General features: G+C 51.1%; 2 protein-coding genes across 3 annotated transcripts in view; one reads left to right on the forward strand and one right to left on the reverse strand.

Annotated features, from left to right (window-relative positions):
• The window catches only part of ATF1 (activating transcription factor 1), a 255115-nt gene that overhangs the window by 3008 nt on the left and 235434 nt on the right, over window positions 1-16673 (reverse strand). The gene's annotated exons all lie outside the window — the stretch shown is intronic.
• On the forward strand, window positions 477-16606 carry CSRNP2 (cysteine and serine rich nuclear protein 2). Of its 2 annotated transcripts, none has more exons than XM_026000332.2 (5): window positions 477-747; window positions 5629-5865; window positions 6982-7241; window positions 10868-11164; window positions 13135-16606. In XM_026000332.2, the coding sequence occupies exons 2-5, from the start codon at window positions 5715-5717 to the stop codon at window positions 14053-14055; spliced, it is 1629 nt and encodes a 542-aa protein (XP_025856117.1). In that variant the 5' UTR covers window positions 477-747; window positions 5629-5714; the 3' UTR covers window positions 14056-16606. The 2 variants fall into 2 exon arrangements, with proteins under 2 accessions (XP_025856117.1, XP_025856118.1); XM_026000333.2 differs by having other exon boundaries at window positions 497-865.

Consider the following 16673-nt stretch of genomic DNA (forward strand, 5'->3'; position numbering starts at 1 on the left):
GGACACCACGGAAGATCGGTTTTGACAGGAAGCCATGCGCCGGTCCACACGCGCCGCGGCGAGGCGCGCCCTGCCCGCCGCCGTTCCCCGGCGGCCGCCTCAGCGCCCAGGGGCGAGCCTGAGGCGGTTACGGCCTTACGCACGGGAGTGCGCTCCTGACGAGAGGAACGGGGAGCGTCGGGGGCAGCCTCGTTCAGTCACCGCAGGTCTGTGGCCCGGGCTGTCCCCCTTCCTGCCCGAAGGGCTGCAGCGGCGCCAAACTCGCTTTCCCAGCTTCCAGCGCAGCGAGGACGTCTCCCCCGAAGCGCGTCCGCAGGCGGCGGCTCCCGGGCTCCGCGCCGGTCGCCGCCTCCAACTCCCGGCATGCCGCGGGGGCGGGGGGGGGCTGGCACGCAGACTCCATTTCCCAGCCTGCCCCGGGGCTCGGGCAGGACGTGCCGGCGCCTATAAGAGCCGGAGCGCTGCGGCCGGAGCCTATTGTTAGCCGGAGCCGGGGCGGTTCTGGGCGTCTGCTACCGGGGGCGCCCGAGTCGCTGGAGCCGCCCGCCCTCCGCCGCCTGCCGGCCGACCTGCCCACCCGCCCTCCCTCCCAGCCCTGCCGCCCTGGGAACTCCCCGACCGTCGCCGCGGGCCCGGGACTCGCTCTGTCCTCTCTGCTTCCCACCCGGGCTGGGGCGGCGGCGGCGGCGGCGGCGGCCGCGGGGGCGGCAGAGACCATCACGGGAGGAGGCAGCCGCGGCGGGGCCGGTAATGGGCCTGGGGGTGCGGGGCGGAGGGTGCCGCCTCGTCCTTTCTCGGGATCGGCCCGCGGGCGGCTGTGGAGCAGAGGTCCCCCCCGCCCCCCCGGAGCCGCGCGGATGGAGGGGTCAGAAACGGGGGAGGCTCGCTCGGGAGCGGTCGGGGGGCGGGGAGCCGGGTCGCCGCGGGGAAGGAAGCGGTCGGGAGAGGCGTGGGAGCCCGGGGCGCGGAGGACGCGGGCCCCGGCTGCGGGGGCAGCTCGGGGCACGACCCGGGGGCGGCTCGGGAGCCGGCGGGGTTGCGGACGAGGGTTGAGCGCGGAGCGGAGTGGAGGCGATGGGGATGGAGGGAAGTGAAGGAAGGGGAGGGCGAGTAGGGGAAAATGTGGGAGGAGTGGTGGGGAATTTGTGAGTAGCAGGCAGGAAGGGATGGGGAAGGCTGGGCAGGGGCCGCAGACGCTGGGAATGAGCGGGAAGGTGAGCGGGCATCGGAGAAATGGGCCGGGAGCCCAAGGGCTCAGCAGGGGTGCCCATTAAAGGGACCCGATGCCTTGACCTGTCCTTTCGGCTCAGGTTCCTGATGTCTCTCCCATTTTTTCTTTTCTTTTCTTTTCTTTTTTTTCTGGCGTTGTGTGTGTGTGTAGGGTGGGGGGTGGCGGGGTGGGGGACGAAAGCATCCCTTGCCCTGGCTCCCAGCTCGATCATTTTTCACAGGCCCAAACACGCAGCTGACTGCCATCCATCCCTTTGAGTGCCATGGTCTTGATTTATCCTTTTAAAGGGGTTAGAGTGGCAGTGTGACACACACAGACCGCCCTCCAGTGCGAAATGTTTAGGAGTTATCCCCGAGAGACACAGTGTGTCCCTCTTGTCCTGCCGTTTTCGGTTTCAGGTAAACCCATACTTGGTTCATATTTTCATTTTCTTTACCGACTTCACATCTTGCTAATCTCCAAAGCCAGGAGGAGGTTGGTGTGCGCCAGAGTTAGAAGTGACTGGATATCCTTGAGAATTAATGGTTCCTGCAGCATCATGTTCCTGGTCTCCCACCAAGATCTTGTGTCCTCCCTACCATGGTAGTTTAGACGTGGAAAGCCAAGTTTTAACCTTGTGTCAGTGAACGGGTCAAACAAACAAACAAACAACAACAACAACAACAACAAAAAAAAACAGTGAGGGTTGGAAGGGGGGGCTTCCTTAAAATACCTAAACAGTATGTTTACACTCAAGCACTTTATGAGTTCATGATCCTGGTAATCCCAAGGACACATGGATCCATGAAATTCATGGTATATGAGAATCAACTGCAATATCTTGTAAAAGGAGAAACAGGTCAGGTCATCTTACTCAGGTTTATCCTAACACTTAGCAACAAGCCTTCCTTCCTCTAACCCAGCTACCGAAGATAACCCTGACAATCTTACCAGAGATTTTGGTCCCTTGACCTTTCCAAGAAGGTTGGATTCCAGTGGCCTGCAGAGGCTTTCTCCTGTGAGATATACCTTGTCTTAATTAGTATTTTATACTCCTTTAAGAGAGAGGCCTTCGTTACTAAACTTTGGAAATATATTTTGAATCCACAGAAATTTTTCTGGGTGATCCCTCTTTTGCTAGCCTCACAAAAGCTGGGGGGGGGGGGGTTTGGTTGTTGTTGTTTTTGGGCAGATTGTTAAAGGAATCCTACAGGCCTGAAAAGGCTTAGATCCAGTACTAAAGTGCACATATGCTATAGATCTTTATTTGGTGCTAGCCGCGTATCTCCTGTTTACCGTGGATATGCTGTATTTCTTATACCTTTGGGAAATATTCAGCTAGAAACAGTTGAGAAAAGGCCATAAGGCAGGGAGCCAGAAAGTGTCAGCTGCCCTTTCATTTAACTGGCATTAAAAAGCTTTTATAGGGGCTCGCATTCTTTTCTCCAAAAGCATTTGTTGTTTGAGTTGGTCATTTTGGCAGTTAACTGTCACTTAGGACCTGCATTTCCAGTCTCACCTTCATGATTTCTGTATGGGTTTAAGGGCTCGGAGTATAACTCACAACTGTTTCTCTTGAACACAGGCATTGATCCTCTACCAGTGAATGGTCGAGAGAGGTGGGAATGACTGATTTCTAATCAGTTAGAAAAGAGGTTGATTGGATGAGCTGGAAATTGTGGGACCTATTCTAGTTGTTTCGGTTGCAAAGAAAGGTCTCTTCAGGCCACTGTGGAAGTGGATGGGAGGTTTGTTTTTGGTGCCCAATGAGCATCTCTTCCTGACGAGTCAGGTTCACACCAGAGTTGGACAACGAAGGCTGGGTTGAAATTGAAACTTATACTGTGGTCAGGACAGCATTGATGGATTATATATGATGGGGTGCGTGTCGGAAAGCGAATCAGATGGATCCTGGCCAGGGTGAGGAGAGCAAAGTCAGTACGCACATCATTTACATATGTAGCCATGGGTTCAGATTATTCTCCGGCATTTTAAGGAAAATATCTTTCTCCTAGGTTTCACATCTTTTCTTTCTCTTTTTTTTTCTTCCTCTTTCTTACCTACCTCTTATCATTGCCCAGAAGCCACTATTCCAGAAGTGGAAGTGGGGAAGACATAGAAAAAAGGGCAAAGGAGAATGGAACAAGCAGCCAGCAATCCTTGCCGCACCAGAGGAAGTGATACCCCTGAGGGCAACTGGGTTAAGACAGTGAGAATTTTAATAATAAAGATGGTTTTGGACCAAACCCAGCCTCATGCAGGGCTTACAGAGAAATACTTAGAGGGAAGCCACCCTACTGGAAGCAAAGGGACATTGGAGGAAAGAACAGGACTGCACATTTGCTTCCAGTCATAACACCCTGCATGCTTCCAGACTGAGGAAGAAGCCACTTTCCCAGTAGCAACACTAGAGATCTCAGTTAAAGTTGAAGCTGGACTTAAGCCCTTTCTGAGAAAGCAGATTTTTCAGCTCAGTCTGAGTTTTCATGTGGTTGATAAAGCTTTTAAGTGGGGAGGAAAAATTCAATTCAGTGGTCAACATTATTCTCCTTTATTTTTTTTTATCCCACTCACATAAGTTCTCCATTGTAAAGATTACCTCCATCCCCACCCCCACCCCCATAGGATGGAATGCAAAATTTGTTAGTTAATAGGTATCTTTAAACCCAGCTCAAATCTTAACCCATTAAAAGGTCCCTGGCTCTCTCCATTCTTAATATATCCTAGGAATGTGACCTCTAATGGTAAGATCAGTAACCTGAAGAACAGAATTGACACCTTAGATTTGTTTTTAAATTTCATTACAATTCTTAACAAGTACTTGATTTTCTTTTCCCCCCTCCCTGGCCAAATTTATTTCAGGAACGTGCTTGTCTGAGACCTGTGATGGCTGAGGTTTCTTAGGTATATCTTGTGACTCAAATGCAGAATTTTGATGAGATCTAGACAGATCAGGAAATATCTTCGCTAAAGTACTTATTAGGTCTGGTTGACTATGTAGAGCTGATCCAAGAGCAGGCAAATTGCTTCCGAGAGACACAGTCCAGAAAAACAGCTCTGTAGCCGGCATCTCTTGACACCACAGTATATTCTGGGTAGCTGCTCCGCAGTAATGCAGCCCTGTCTTTCTGGGCAGTGTTGTTATTCCTGCTGCATAATTAGCAACTAGTGAGATCATAGTCTGGGGAGATTTCTGGCGTTACTGAGGCAAAGCAGGGAGGCTTCGTATCATCACATGTGGCTCCGGCTCTAACAGCTTTTCTGTCCAGCAGATTCATATTCTTAGGAACTTAAGTCCAAAGATGGAGAAGGAGAAAGATGTGTACCTGGGAAATGGACTATCCCAGACTCTGTGTGTGTGACATGTTGCAAACGCTGCCTGCCATATTGACGTAACCATAGTCAATTGTCCCTTCTTTTGCCATTTGATTTCCCCTTGCCGGGTTCTTTACAGAGGGCTAAGATTGTAAAGCTAAGTTGTCCTGGCACAGGGGATGATGATAGACCAGCTGAGCCCTATTTTATGGAGCTGAATGAGATTGGAAAAGATTCTGGGCTCTGAAGGCAGTGCAGATTCTAATCTTCAGTCCATTCTTTAGAACCAAATTTGACCTTTCTGGGAGCCTGGTGAGAAACTTCACCCTTGTGAAGATCTGGGTAAAGTGTCTCCCTGGCTTCTGATATACTCTGAAACTTAGGGCCTAGAGCGTATTAATCCCCAAAGTGCATTCCAAGAATCACTTTGCCCCCAAGATACTCTGGAAACACAGGGTTCCATAAGGAGGTGTGGGGACCCCTGTGTGCACTATGTTTGCTCTCACCCTTCACCATGCTCATTAGTATATTAAAAGCCTCCACACAGTCCTCTCCTAAGCATCTGTCTAAACTATTTGGACGCACCAGCCCTATTGCCACGTAAAGCTATTAATATCCATGGAACTAGTTTATTTAATATATACACTTTGGGAAAAGCCAGGCTAAATTTTCACTAGGAAAAATAATTGGATCTAGTCTAGGTTTAGGCACAGCCTAATTCTGCCTTTGATCCCTAGTCCCTCCCACTGGCCCCTTGGAGAGTGCTCCTGTGTGCGCACCGGAGCAGCTACCGTTATTCCCGTTATTCCCCGGGCTAATGAAACCCAGAGCCCAGCTGGCTTGGAACCAGAGGCCTCCACTCTATTCGGAAAGGTGCTGCTGTTACTCATCTCGTTATTCTACGAATGACTGAGACCGCAGGGGCTGAAGGGAAACAAAAGTAGGAAAATATTGGCCAGAATAAGTAAAGAAATGACCTAGTCTCGAGAGACCAGACCTCAGTGCTAGCTCAGGGACTTTCTTCATTTGGAGAGCTGCGTGTATAGACTTGGGAGGGGTCTGGCTCAGGACGGGAATGCTGATTCCTCTTTTCCCCTGGGCAGAATCCTAATGCACCTGGCTAACTGGTGGTGAGCAGGGGCTTTGGGGCCAACGTGGTGGGCTCCCCAAGGAAGCCCCTTTGAAACCAATGGATGCATTCACGGGTTCGAGTCTCAAGAGGAAGTTTGATGATGTGGATGTGGGCTCATCAGTTTCCAACTCAGACGATGAGATCTCCAGCAGTGACAGCGCTGACAGCTGTGACAGCCTCAATCCTCCTACAACCGCCAGCTTCACACGTGAGTGAGCCCCGCCACCCCGTCTACACCCACATCCTCCAGGCATCAGAGCCCATTGCAGTCCTTGAGAAAGAGACTGCTCCTTGTCTCCAGCTGGGGGATTTTCCGCTAACCATGATCTTTTCCACTCTTAGCCCAACTTTGCTCTTTGGAGGACTTTATTGCTCTCGTATCATAGACTTAGGCCTGACCTACTCTAGCTGATTTTTTTTCTTTTTTTGTGCCATGGTTTATGGCTCCCCAGGAAGGGCTTAATTAAATTGAGGGAGGAGAGGTCCAGGATTTTGCCCTGACCCACCAGAGTCCCACACAATTGTAGATCTAGAAGGACATAAGTGATTACTGCCTGGTCAACTAGGGCAACTCCAGATTTCTTAATTCTAATGGCTCAGTTAATTTCTTGGAAAGAACTTCTGATTCTATAGAACAGAGGTTGCCTATGGACCAAATCTGGCCCACTGCCCGTTTTTGTAAATAAAGTTTTATTGGCACGCAGCCACATACATTGGAATTGCTCTCATGCTACAATGGCAGGGTTGAGTGGTTGCGGCAGAGACCTGATGGCCTGTAGAGACTGAAGTATTCACCGTCAGGCCGTTTAAAGAAGAGATACACCAACCCCAGCTATAGATTACGCCGTCCCACAGAGGTCCCCGTTATGATAGCAGAGTTCTTCTACACCTGCACTGTCCAGTATGGGAGCCATATGTGCCAGGAGACTGGAAACATGACTAGTAGAACCAAGGAGCTGAATTTGAAATTTTATTTTGAGTAACGTAAAGTGCCACACGTGGCTAATAGTGGTTGAATCGGACAGTAAAGCTATAGAGATGGTTACATCCTGAAAAGATTACCTAGAGATCCGCTTCCCAGCTGATGTCCAAAATTAGATCTTGTGGTCATCTGTTTGGGTGAAGTCAGTGTGGCAGGAGTGGTATGAGCCAGCTGATGTTCAAGGGCCCCTCCCAACTGTGAGCTTATGATGTGAAGACTGGACATGTCGCAAGGTACAGAGAGCGCTTTGGACAACGGTTGAGCCTAGACGGGTGAGAAAGAACGTGGGCCCCAGGGAGGCCGTTTCAGGGTTGGTAAAACTGCTCTGTGCTCCCTTCTCAGCCACATCCATCCTCAAGCGGCAGAAGCAGCTGCGGAGGAAGAATGTCCGCTTTGACCAGGTGACCGTGTACTACTTCGCCCGGCGCCAGGGCTTCACCAGCGTACCCAGCCAGGGTGGGAGCTCACTGGGCATGGCCCAGCGCCACAACTCCGTACGCAGCTACACACTCTGTGAGTTTGCTCAGGAGCAGGAGGTGAACCATCGGGAGATTCTCCGTGAACACCTGAAGGAAGAGAAACTCCACGCCAAGAAGATGAAGGTGCCTAAGGGGTCTGGGGTCTGGGTACACCCATGCGCCAAGATAAAGTGGGGAACCATCTAGATTATTTATATTTCTTCTGGATTATTTATTTCTTCCTTATTGCCCTTGGCATGTTGAGATTCCAGATCTTTCTAGCGAGAAGTCTCAGGTCTGGAATCAAAGCTCAGTCTGAAACCCCATTCTTTTTTGTCTCTGGTGGGGAGTCTACACAGGAGAGCAAAGTGGCTTCCCTAGAATTCCCTAACCTTGCCCCTTCAGCAAATTTTTTTAAAGTTTAAGATGCGAATACCTGAAAACATTCAAGTCTGTCGCCCTTGGAACCTGAGGAAGCATGGGGTTTCAGTTTCTTGTTAAATGACTGTCTATTGTCCCAGTGCACAGAACAGGTTTTCTCAGGCGCCTGGGGGGCTTAGGGGGTGAAGCATCTGCCTGTGGCTCAGGTTGGGAGCATGCCCCGTGTTGAGCTCCCTGCTTAGTGGGGAGCCTGCTCTCCCTCTTCCTCTGCTCGTTCTCTCTCACTAGCTCGCTCGCTCAGTCTCTCTAAATGAATAAAATAAAAAAATAAAAATAAAAATAAATAAATAAATAAATGAATAAAATCTTTAAAACAAACCAACAGGTTCTCTCTGCTAGACCCTGCACGTGTAGCCCCCCTGTCTGTAACCCCCGTCACCTCTAGGTGATGGTCTTTGAGGTGTAAACCACAGCATCTCCAAATAGCTGTTTCAGTTTGGTTCTAGGCCTGCCATCTGATGCCACCCCAGCTCCTCAAGTTTAGGAGGCGAGAGTGAGGCTGGAGGATGACCCCTGCCTTACAGGATGGCTCTTTACAGCTACCCGCTTGCTCTCAGCACCGCGCGACACTCCACAGCCATACTTCGCACCAGGCCCCAAATCCCCCCCGCCCCTCCACGAGTTCCCGGCTCCAGGTCTGGAGACACTGCCATAGGTCTAGCCAAGTTTCTTGTGGGCCCCAAACACGTGACCTGTATTAAAACAGGTGGCTGCATTATTTGCAGGGTGGCAGATGAGACCCGAACGAGCCACCCCAAAACGTGGTGTGGTTGGAGAACCCACAGCAGAGGACGTGAGCTAACGACATCTCATTCCTTTCTCCTTTTGACAGCGCGCTCCCCTTCCCGCAGCCTACTCCCGGAGCCTCACACCTGTTTTTCTAACTGGAATGACACCGAGGCGTCCCGTTTCTTGTGTCTGAGGAATTCCATCACTGACCCTGTCACCTTCCTGCTGCTATAGCAACGGCCCGGGAAATAAACACTGTTCTCATCATTTGCAGTGAAGGCTTTCTTCCCTTTCCCTAAAGAAACCTCTCTCCTAGATCTGATAGAGGGATAGCCTGTCACAGCACGACTCCCTCCTGTTCTGTGCCCCCACCCACCCCCCGGGAGCAGGTCTAGGAACAAAGCTAAGCGAACCCAAGGCCGACACAGGATTCCTACCTAGTAGCCGATTTAGCGAACGGCAGCCCTGGTGGCAACTAATAGATCCTTCCATGTCAAGAGAAGATGCTTACTTTGCCCTCTCCCAGGGCCAATGTGCTTGCTTTTCTTAGAAATTTTTCCTGACTGCAGCACACTGCAGGGGAGACTTAAAAAATACATCTTTCGCATCTCTGATGTACCATCTAATATTTATTTTCCTTTTCAGGCTGTCACAAAAGGAAAAAAAAAACCTCCTGATGCCCTGAGCTTCAATTACCTATCATTTTTCTAATACTTTTTTTTTTTCAAGATATTATTTATTCGTGAGAGGCACAGAGAGAGGCAGAGACACAGGCAGAGGGAGAAGCAGGCTCCCTGCGGGGAGCCCGATGTGCGACTCGATCCCAGGACCCAGGATCACACCCTGAGCCGAAGGCAACTCAACCACTGAGCCACCCAGGCGCCCCTCATTATTATTTTTTTCTAATTTGGGCCTTTTATTCATATGGAATTCATTATTATGGGTAGTATGCTTTACTAGTACAGCTTTACTTATTTATTTTTCAAAAGGCCCATCCAGTTATCCCAATATCATCTAATGACCAGAGGACTCTCTTTCTTGGTTTCAAATGCCACCTCTACTGTGTTACATCAAATTCTTATATCTACGTGGGTTTCTTCCTATTGCATCTCTAACCTCTTTCCCTTGAGAGGACAGCAGGAGGGAGGGTGCTAAGGAAGAAGCCATTGCTGGCAAAATAGGAAGGAGGAGGGGCCCCAAGGTCTGCAGAAGGGCCCCTCATCGCGGGTCTGCCTGGTACCGAACTAACAGGCCAGGAAACCCCCAGAAGCACCTCTGTATTTGTCCCCTCTCTCTCCCACCTTCCCACAAGCAAACAGGTGTGGAGCTGATGAGCCCCGCCGTTGCATCATCTCGCTCCCAGGAGCTGTCCCTTTACTAGCACTAACCTGTGGCTGGGTCTGATGAAATAAGCCAACCCCTCCAGGAGCTTGGCTCTCATCCTGCTGGTAGCTTCCAGAGCTCTGGGAATTACAAAGTCTCATTTTCTTTCCTTGAATTCTCTAGTGAGTTTTCAGAACTCATTCAGCCAGATTGTCTTCAACCTGCCCTTCCACGAAGACTCCTTGCCTGGCTCTCTGTCTGTCTTGGCCCAGAGAACCCAGACTTCTGCCCGTGGATAGTACCTCAGTATTCGCATGCCACCCTACTCCCCATACAGCATTTTTCTTTGAAATCAAAAAAGATTAGAAAGGAGAAAGTATATTCTAGGCTGTGGGTTGGCAGTGAGGGCTTTCTTGGATAGCTGTTAATAATTTGCTCATTTTTCTCTCCTCCCAGTGAAGTGAAGCCCTTCTGAAGAGAAGTCTTCACTCTGTGGGGACTCAGGGTCCTTGACAGACCTGGTAGCCTGTACTACTGTTCCCTGAATGTGGTTTTGGGTCCTTCGGGGTGCAGATTGAAGGGTGTTTTGCAAGGTTATCTCTACATCCAAGGAGCATCCAGCCACTGACAGACCTCCCTGTGTCAGAAGGCAACTTAGCTGACGTTACAGGACACAAGTTTGAGGATGGAGGGTGTATTTGTGGGAAAATGAGGGAAGAGGAGACACGGGCTTTGAGAAACTTTGGTCTAGAAAGGTGATCCCTCCTGTGTTGACAGGTGTTAGAGCTACGTCGGGCTTCCTGCCTTCCTGCTCTAGATTTATGCTCTTCAGCTCTCCAGTATGGTGGCGACTAGCCACACGTGTGGCTTCTTAGACTCAGTTAAAATGAACTAAAATTAAGTTCTCCTTCGCACTAGCCGCATTCACAGTGCTCAGTAGGCACGTGTGCTGCGAGCAGCATGGATATTTCCATCAGTGCAGGAAGTTCAGTTGGACCCTGCTGCTCTGTGAGAAGGTGCCTGCTCAGGGATCCCTGGGTGGCTTTAGCGCCTGCCTTTGGCCCAGGGCACGATCCTGGAGTCCCGGGATCGAGTCCTGCGTCAGGCTCCTGGCATGAAGCCTGCTTCTCCCCCCTCCTGCGTCTCTGCCTCTCTCTCTCTCTCTCTCTAAGTCTATCATAAATAAATAAATAAATAAATCTTTAAAAAAAAAAAAGAAGAAGAAGGTGCCTGGCCATAATACTTGAAGCTAACCTTTCCTTCCCGTCTCCCGGCAGCTGACCAAGAATGGGACAGTGGAGTCGGTGGAGGCCGATGGCCTGACCCTGGATGACGTCTCAGACGAAGACATTGATGTGGAAAATGTGGAGGTGGATGACTACTTCTTCCTGCAGCCCCTGCCCACCAAGCGGCGACGAGCTTTGCTGAGGGCTTCGGGGGTCCACCGCATTGACGCCGAAGAGAAGCAAGAGCTTAGAGCCATCCGCCTGTCGCGGGAAGAGTGTGGTTGTGACTGTCGCCTCTATTGTGACCCAGAAGCCTGTGCCTGTAGTCAGGCTGGGATTAAATGCCAGGTCAGTCCAGGTTGGCCTGGGAGGCGATATCCACGCTAGAGGAGTCCGGGGGGCATGATGTGGGTCCTGGTGAACGTGGGAGGCTGCCTGTCATCCACGGGTGGACTCCCATGACGGGCAGCACTGCCTAGTTCCACGACCCTCCCCCACCAAGGAGAAAGCCAAGCATGGCAGGATTCCTAGGCCGTGGAGAGAGCCATTAGCTTTTGCTGTGTCTCACCCTGGAAGTGGTAAGCAGCAGCTGTCAGCAGATGGGGGAAGACGGGTTGGTGGGTTTAACATTAGTAGCTGTTCCTTAAACATGGACTGATGTCATGAGATGAAAGGAAGCAGAGAGATGAGGTAGGCCTCCGGATTTTGTCTTGCAAACACTCACAGGACCTCTGCTCCAGTTCTGTAAAACCCAAAGTAATTGTCAGGTTCCTGTAGTTCAGGATTGGACGTGGCTTGGCAGAGCTGGAGTCCAGGGTCTTAAAAGATGGAAGCCGTCATCCGCTCGCTGGTTTGACAAGGGACCGCTTAGAAGGCGCGTCTCCGTTGAAAGCAGCAGTACCATCCCAAAAGATGAAATTTATTTGGAACTTGTATACTGAGGATGTGGGTGCTGAGTCCTTGTGGTTGAAGGTTCCCTAATGACCCTCTTCTTTCCTATTTTTAGGTCGGTAATAGCTGTAGCGTATCTGGCCAAGTACTGCTTTTCAGACCAAAGTCCCATAATGAATCAGTTATACTGTCCTGAGAGTAGTCCTAAGAATTGGGCTGTTCCTAAGGACTGGAATGGAGAGTTCTAGAAGTTGATATCATAGGAAGACATTGTGACTTTTATATATATATACATATTTGCTTACGCTTTATTTTTTGTTCCTTTTGGGGGTCCAAAAGGGAGGTAAGGAGGTAGAGGAGCTCCTTTCCAGGTGTTCCTGGTCTGTAGGTTAATCATCGCAGTACTTGCCCCAGACCTAAGCCATCAGAGGAAAATGAAGCAGGTGGTGAAAAGCTGGCCATTACCACGTTTGAACCGTCAGTAGAGCGCCCCGGCACAACTGAGGCACTTTGCCTTAGTTTCCCTAGAATGTGCTCCTTTAGACCAGCTAGATCTTCTGCTTCCTTTCCCTGTCATTGCAGAAGGCAGTCCGTAGGCTTAGGCCCCAGCCTGTTTTCTCAGGAAACTAGGTAAATTCTGGGAAAGTCTCTGAGGCGCAAAAATGTCTTCAAGGGATCCCTGGGTGGCTCAGCGGTTTGCCTGCCTTTGGCCCAGGGCGCGATCCTGGAGACCCGGGATCGAGTCCCACGTCGGGCTCCCTGCACGGAGCCTGCTTCTCCCTCTGCCTGTGTCTCTGCCTCTCTCTCTCTCTCTCTCTCTCTCTCTCATGAATAAATAAATAAAATATTTTTAAAAAATGTCTTCTACTCTGAGAACCGTCAGCTTTCAGAGCAGCGTCTCTGGACTTTCTAACTGGAAAGGCCCTTTGATGTGATTTTTAGCTACATTTTGTCTGGAAGAGGAAACAAAGCCCTGGAGAGATAAAGGACCTTTTTCTTTTCTCTCTTTTTTTAAAGATGGTCTTTATTAGAGAGCGAGCACAGGCAGGGGGAGAGGCAGAGGGGGAGGGAGCGGGACAAGAAGACCGTGCGGAGCCAGAGCCCGATGCAGGGCTCGATTCCACGACCCTGAGATCATGGCCTGAGCCTAAACCGAGTTGGATGCTTAACTGACTGGGCCCCCAGGTTGCCCGGGGGTACGGGACCTTCTAGAGGGCACACCGCTCATTAGTGGCTGTGTTGGAACTGAGACGCGGGTGGTCTGATCACTAGCGCCGGTGCTGTTGGGCCGCGCTGCAGGTTACGTTTGTTCCTGGCCGTTCCTGTTGTAAGACCTCGAATCCCCAGCCACTGCCTCCCGTCCCCGTCCCCGTCGCTAAATCTGTGGGTCTCCTCCTCCTCCCTCAATCGTCTTGTCCTCTCCTCAGGTGGATCGCATGTCCTTCCCATGCGGCTGTTCCCGGGATGGCTGTGGGAACATGGCTGGGCGCATCGAATTTAATCCAATCCGGGTCCGGACTCATTACCTCCACACCATCATGAAGCTGGAGCTGGAGAGCAAGCGGCAGGTGAGCCGCCCGCCAGCCCCGGACGAGGAGCCGCCCGCCGCCGGCTGCAGCCTGACCGGGGCGCAGGGCTCCGAGACGCAGGACTTCCAGGAGTTCATTGCCGAGAACGAGACCGCGGTGATGCACCTGCAGAGCGCGGAGGAGCTGGAGCGGCTCAAGGCGGAGGAGGATTCCAGCGGCTCCAGCGCCAGCCTGGACTCCAGCATCGAGAGCCTGGGCGTGTGCATCCTGGAGGAGCCCCTGGCTGTGCCCGAGGAGCTGTGCCCGGGCCTCGCAGCCCCCATCCTCATCCAGGCCCAGCTGCCCCCGGGCTCCTCCGTCCTGTGCTTTGCCGAGAACTCCGACCACGCGGCTGCCTCGGCGGCGAACAGCCCCTCCTACTTGAACAGTGGGCCCCTGGTCTACTACCAGGTGGAGCAGAGGCCCGTCCTGGGGGTGAAGGGAGAGCCCGGCCCGGAAGAAGTCGCGCCCCCTTTCCCCAAGGAGAAGGATCTGAGTGTCTTCTCTCTCCCGGTTACCTCACTGGTGGCTTGCGGCCCCACAGACCCCGCGGCCCTGTGTAAATCAGAAGTGGGGAACGCGCCCGCCCTAGAAGCGCTAGTGCCCGAAGATTGTGACCCCGAGGAGCCCGAGAGTGAAGACCTGCGCCCCTCCTGGCCCCCCTCGGGCCTCCCCTTCCGCACGGACCACGAAGAGGGCTGTGTGGTGGAGAAGACCTCACAGCAGAGCGAGGACAGGCCCCCCGAAGAGCCTTCCCTAGAACTCCCTCTGGCAGTGTGACCCGGGGATGGCGGTCCTGCCTCGTACCCATTCTCTATTTATTCCCTTATTTTATCTAACACCATTTCAAAACAAAACTGTAGAAGCAGCTGCTACTCCCATGTTATTTTATTGGGGTCTTTGGGGGATGGGTGGGAAAGAATTGTTTGTAAAAGTATTTTTTAAAGGGTAAACAGAACCAAGGAGACCGGTCCCGGCTTGATCTGGGGGAGAGTCTCGGGGCAGAGGAGGCTGCATGGTGCCGAATACTGAGCTTTTCGGGGCCACTGGAACGAAGAATGAGGATCTCACAGGAGAAGCGGGTAATTCAAGCAGCTAATCTTTATGTAGGGACCAGAACACAGTAATCTGAACGGCATGGAAAAGCCCCTTCTCCTCTCCTGCGCTCCAGGTGGGGAACAAGCTCGAGTGCCCCCTCAGTCACTCTGACAGCCCACCTTGGTGTATCATAGTCCGCTGGAGAATCACCTGGTCAGGTCTAGAGAGGAGTGGATGGAAGGGTCTCTGCTTCTGAAGAAAACCTCCAGGATTTATCAAAATTTAACCTGCCTTCCCTGGCCCCCCCGTTTGGTAAATAAGTTAATATCTGACATGTTTCTTGTTCTCTGACCTGTTCCCCACACTGGGGAGTCCTGGTCTGTAACTTGAATTATTTCTTTCACATGTTCTTAGGTACTAGAGTTAAACTTGTCTATTTGTCTTTTATCCCCTCCTTCCTTCCTTTTCCCTTGAAGAAAAAGCTAGATTGGCTGGGGACGTGGCCTAAAGAGCCCGAGTCTTCGGTAGGAGTCCAGCGCTGGCTGTGCCGGGCAGCGTTAGGCTGGGGCTCTCGGCCCACGGGAGGCACATCTGGAGCGTTAACTACGTCTGGAAGAGGCAGCGGGAACAGGCTGCTGTCTGGGAAGAAGACTCTATTTGTGCCACGCTTGCTTTTTCACCCAGGTTTTCCCCCCACTCTGGGAGGTTTGAGCTTTAAAGGAATATAGGATGTGGCAACCCAAAGTCACCAACTAGTTTTTGTTCTTATTTCTTCTGTTTCTGCCCTTGTGGTCCTTGGATATACAGGGTTAGAGTCCTTATACTATTCCTCTTCCTCCCTCCCCGCAGCCCCAGAACTGCGAAGGTTTATTGGATCCCTCCGTCTTGATACATGAAAATTGGAAGCCAAACTTAAATACAGCTCCCAGCTTCCCAAGAACTCAAGTTCTGACTATAACCTTTGCGATCTATAAAGCGGGACTCAAATTCACTTCTTACCTCTGTGGGGGGGGGGACACGGTGTCTGCTCCTTTTATGTCCGGCCCATGCTCCAGGATGTGCTCCGCTGAACACCTCGGAGTTCTTTTTATTACCTCCGTTTTAAAACGGAGACAGTGGGGAGCAAAACACTTCTCTAGCATCCTTTATGTCATGCTTCAATTTTATTATGGTTTATGAACCAGGAAGACAAGTGAACCCCTTTTGGGTTTTGGTCGGGGAGAGACCTCTTCCCACTTACCTTCCTCACGGAGCCTTTTCCCGTGCGATGTTCAAGCACCCTTTATGTGTGTCACAGCAGCATTTCGCCTATCACGTTTCTAAACTGAGCCTGCGAGGCCTTGTACTTAAACAGACACATCCTTTAGCCCAGTCTGCCTCTCCTGTTCATTCCCGGTTGTGCTTGGTTTTACAGTGGAGGGGAGTTCTTAAGTACAGGACCTTGTCTCCTCCCATCCTTTAGCCTCACCAAGCAGAGAGTCTTAGGTACCTGAGATCTAGCGCTCTCCTAAGCGGAGCCCCACTTTCCCACCTTCAGCAGCCGCGACTACAAGACTGAAGCTTCCCTGCACACTCGGCTCTGGAGAAGACTCTTGCGGAGTCTGTTGGAAGGGGAGGGTGGGCTCTACACATTCCCTCCTTAGGGAGGCTCCAGCCTCACCTAGGAAGCGGATTCCAGCTGCTCCAGAAGAGACACTAGCCTTTGGGATCAACCCAAGAATCTGAATCTGTTAAACTGATTGCCAACCCCCAAGATAATTGGTTTTTCTGAAAAGCTAGTTTCTTCACTTGATCTTAGCCCAAAGGCCAAGAAGCGGTATTTGAAAAACTAGTTTCTTAACCCAAGTCCATCCCTCCGTTAACAATTCCGACTCCCGCTGATCCCGTTTTTAAATGCTGAATATTAACATCGAACATTAACCGTCTTGTCAAGCAAAGGGCCTTTTCTACGACCTAGTCCATCTCGTTTCTGGTGCTACCTGAGCTGGACGGGCTTCTAGCTCACGGTTGCTAGAAAAGCTAAGCCTCGGCCTCTGATCGCAGGAGCAGACAGCTTCGGCCCTGCTCCATCTAGGCCTCGACAAAAGAAATTTATTACTGCAACTCATTCTTTCCAGTTTCCTTTCTCACATACTGTATACAGGTAGTATTTTCAATGTGAATCCAAAGCTTGTCTGATTCTCTGAAAAAAAATTTTTTTTTTTTTTTTTTTGCCTTTTAGGTCCTTTACATTGTGATAATGCTGTATTTAAAGAGAATATTTAAATGTAATATTAAAGAAATATTCAAAAGACCAGTGTGTTATTTTTTATCTTGGCAGGCTGGTTACTTGTTAGAGAAAGGGTGTTTCTCTAGAGTCC

Source organism: Vulpes vulpes, chromosome 8 (genome assembly GCF_048418805.1).
Source record: "Vulpes vulpes isolate BD-2025 chromosome 8, VulVul3, whole genome shotgun sequence".
NCBI lineage: Eukaryota > Metazoa > Chordata > Mammalia > Carnivora > Canidae > Vulpes > Vulpes vulpes.

Bases quoted from the DNA above. Each gene is read 5' to 3' on its own strand.
- CSRNP2 (XM_026000332.2), top strand. From the start codon at position 5,715: ATGGATGCATTCACGGGTTCGAGTCTCAAGAGGAAGTTTGATGATGTG. The intron at 7,242-10,867 runs GTGCCTAAGGGG...GTCTCCCGGCAG, and splicing joins TCCACGCCAAGAAGATGAAG to CTGACCAAGAATGGGACAGT. The intron at 11,165-13,134 runs GTCAGTCCAGGT...TCCTCTCCTCAG, and splicing joins AGGCTGGGATTAAATGCCAG to GTGGATCGCATGTCCTTCCC.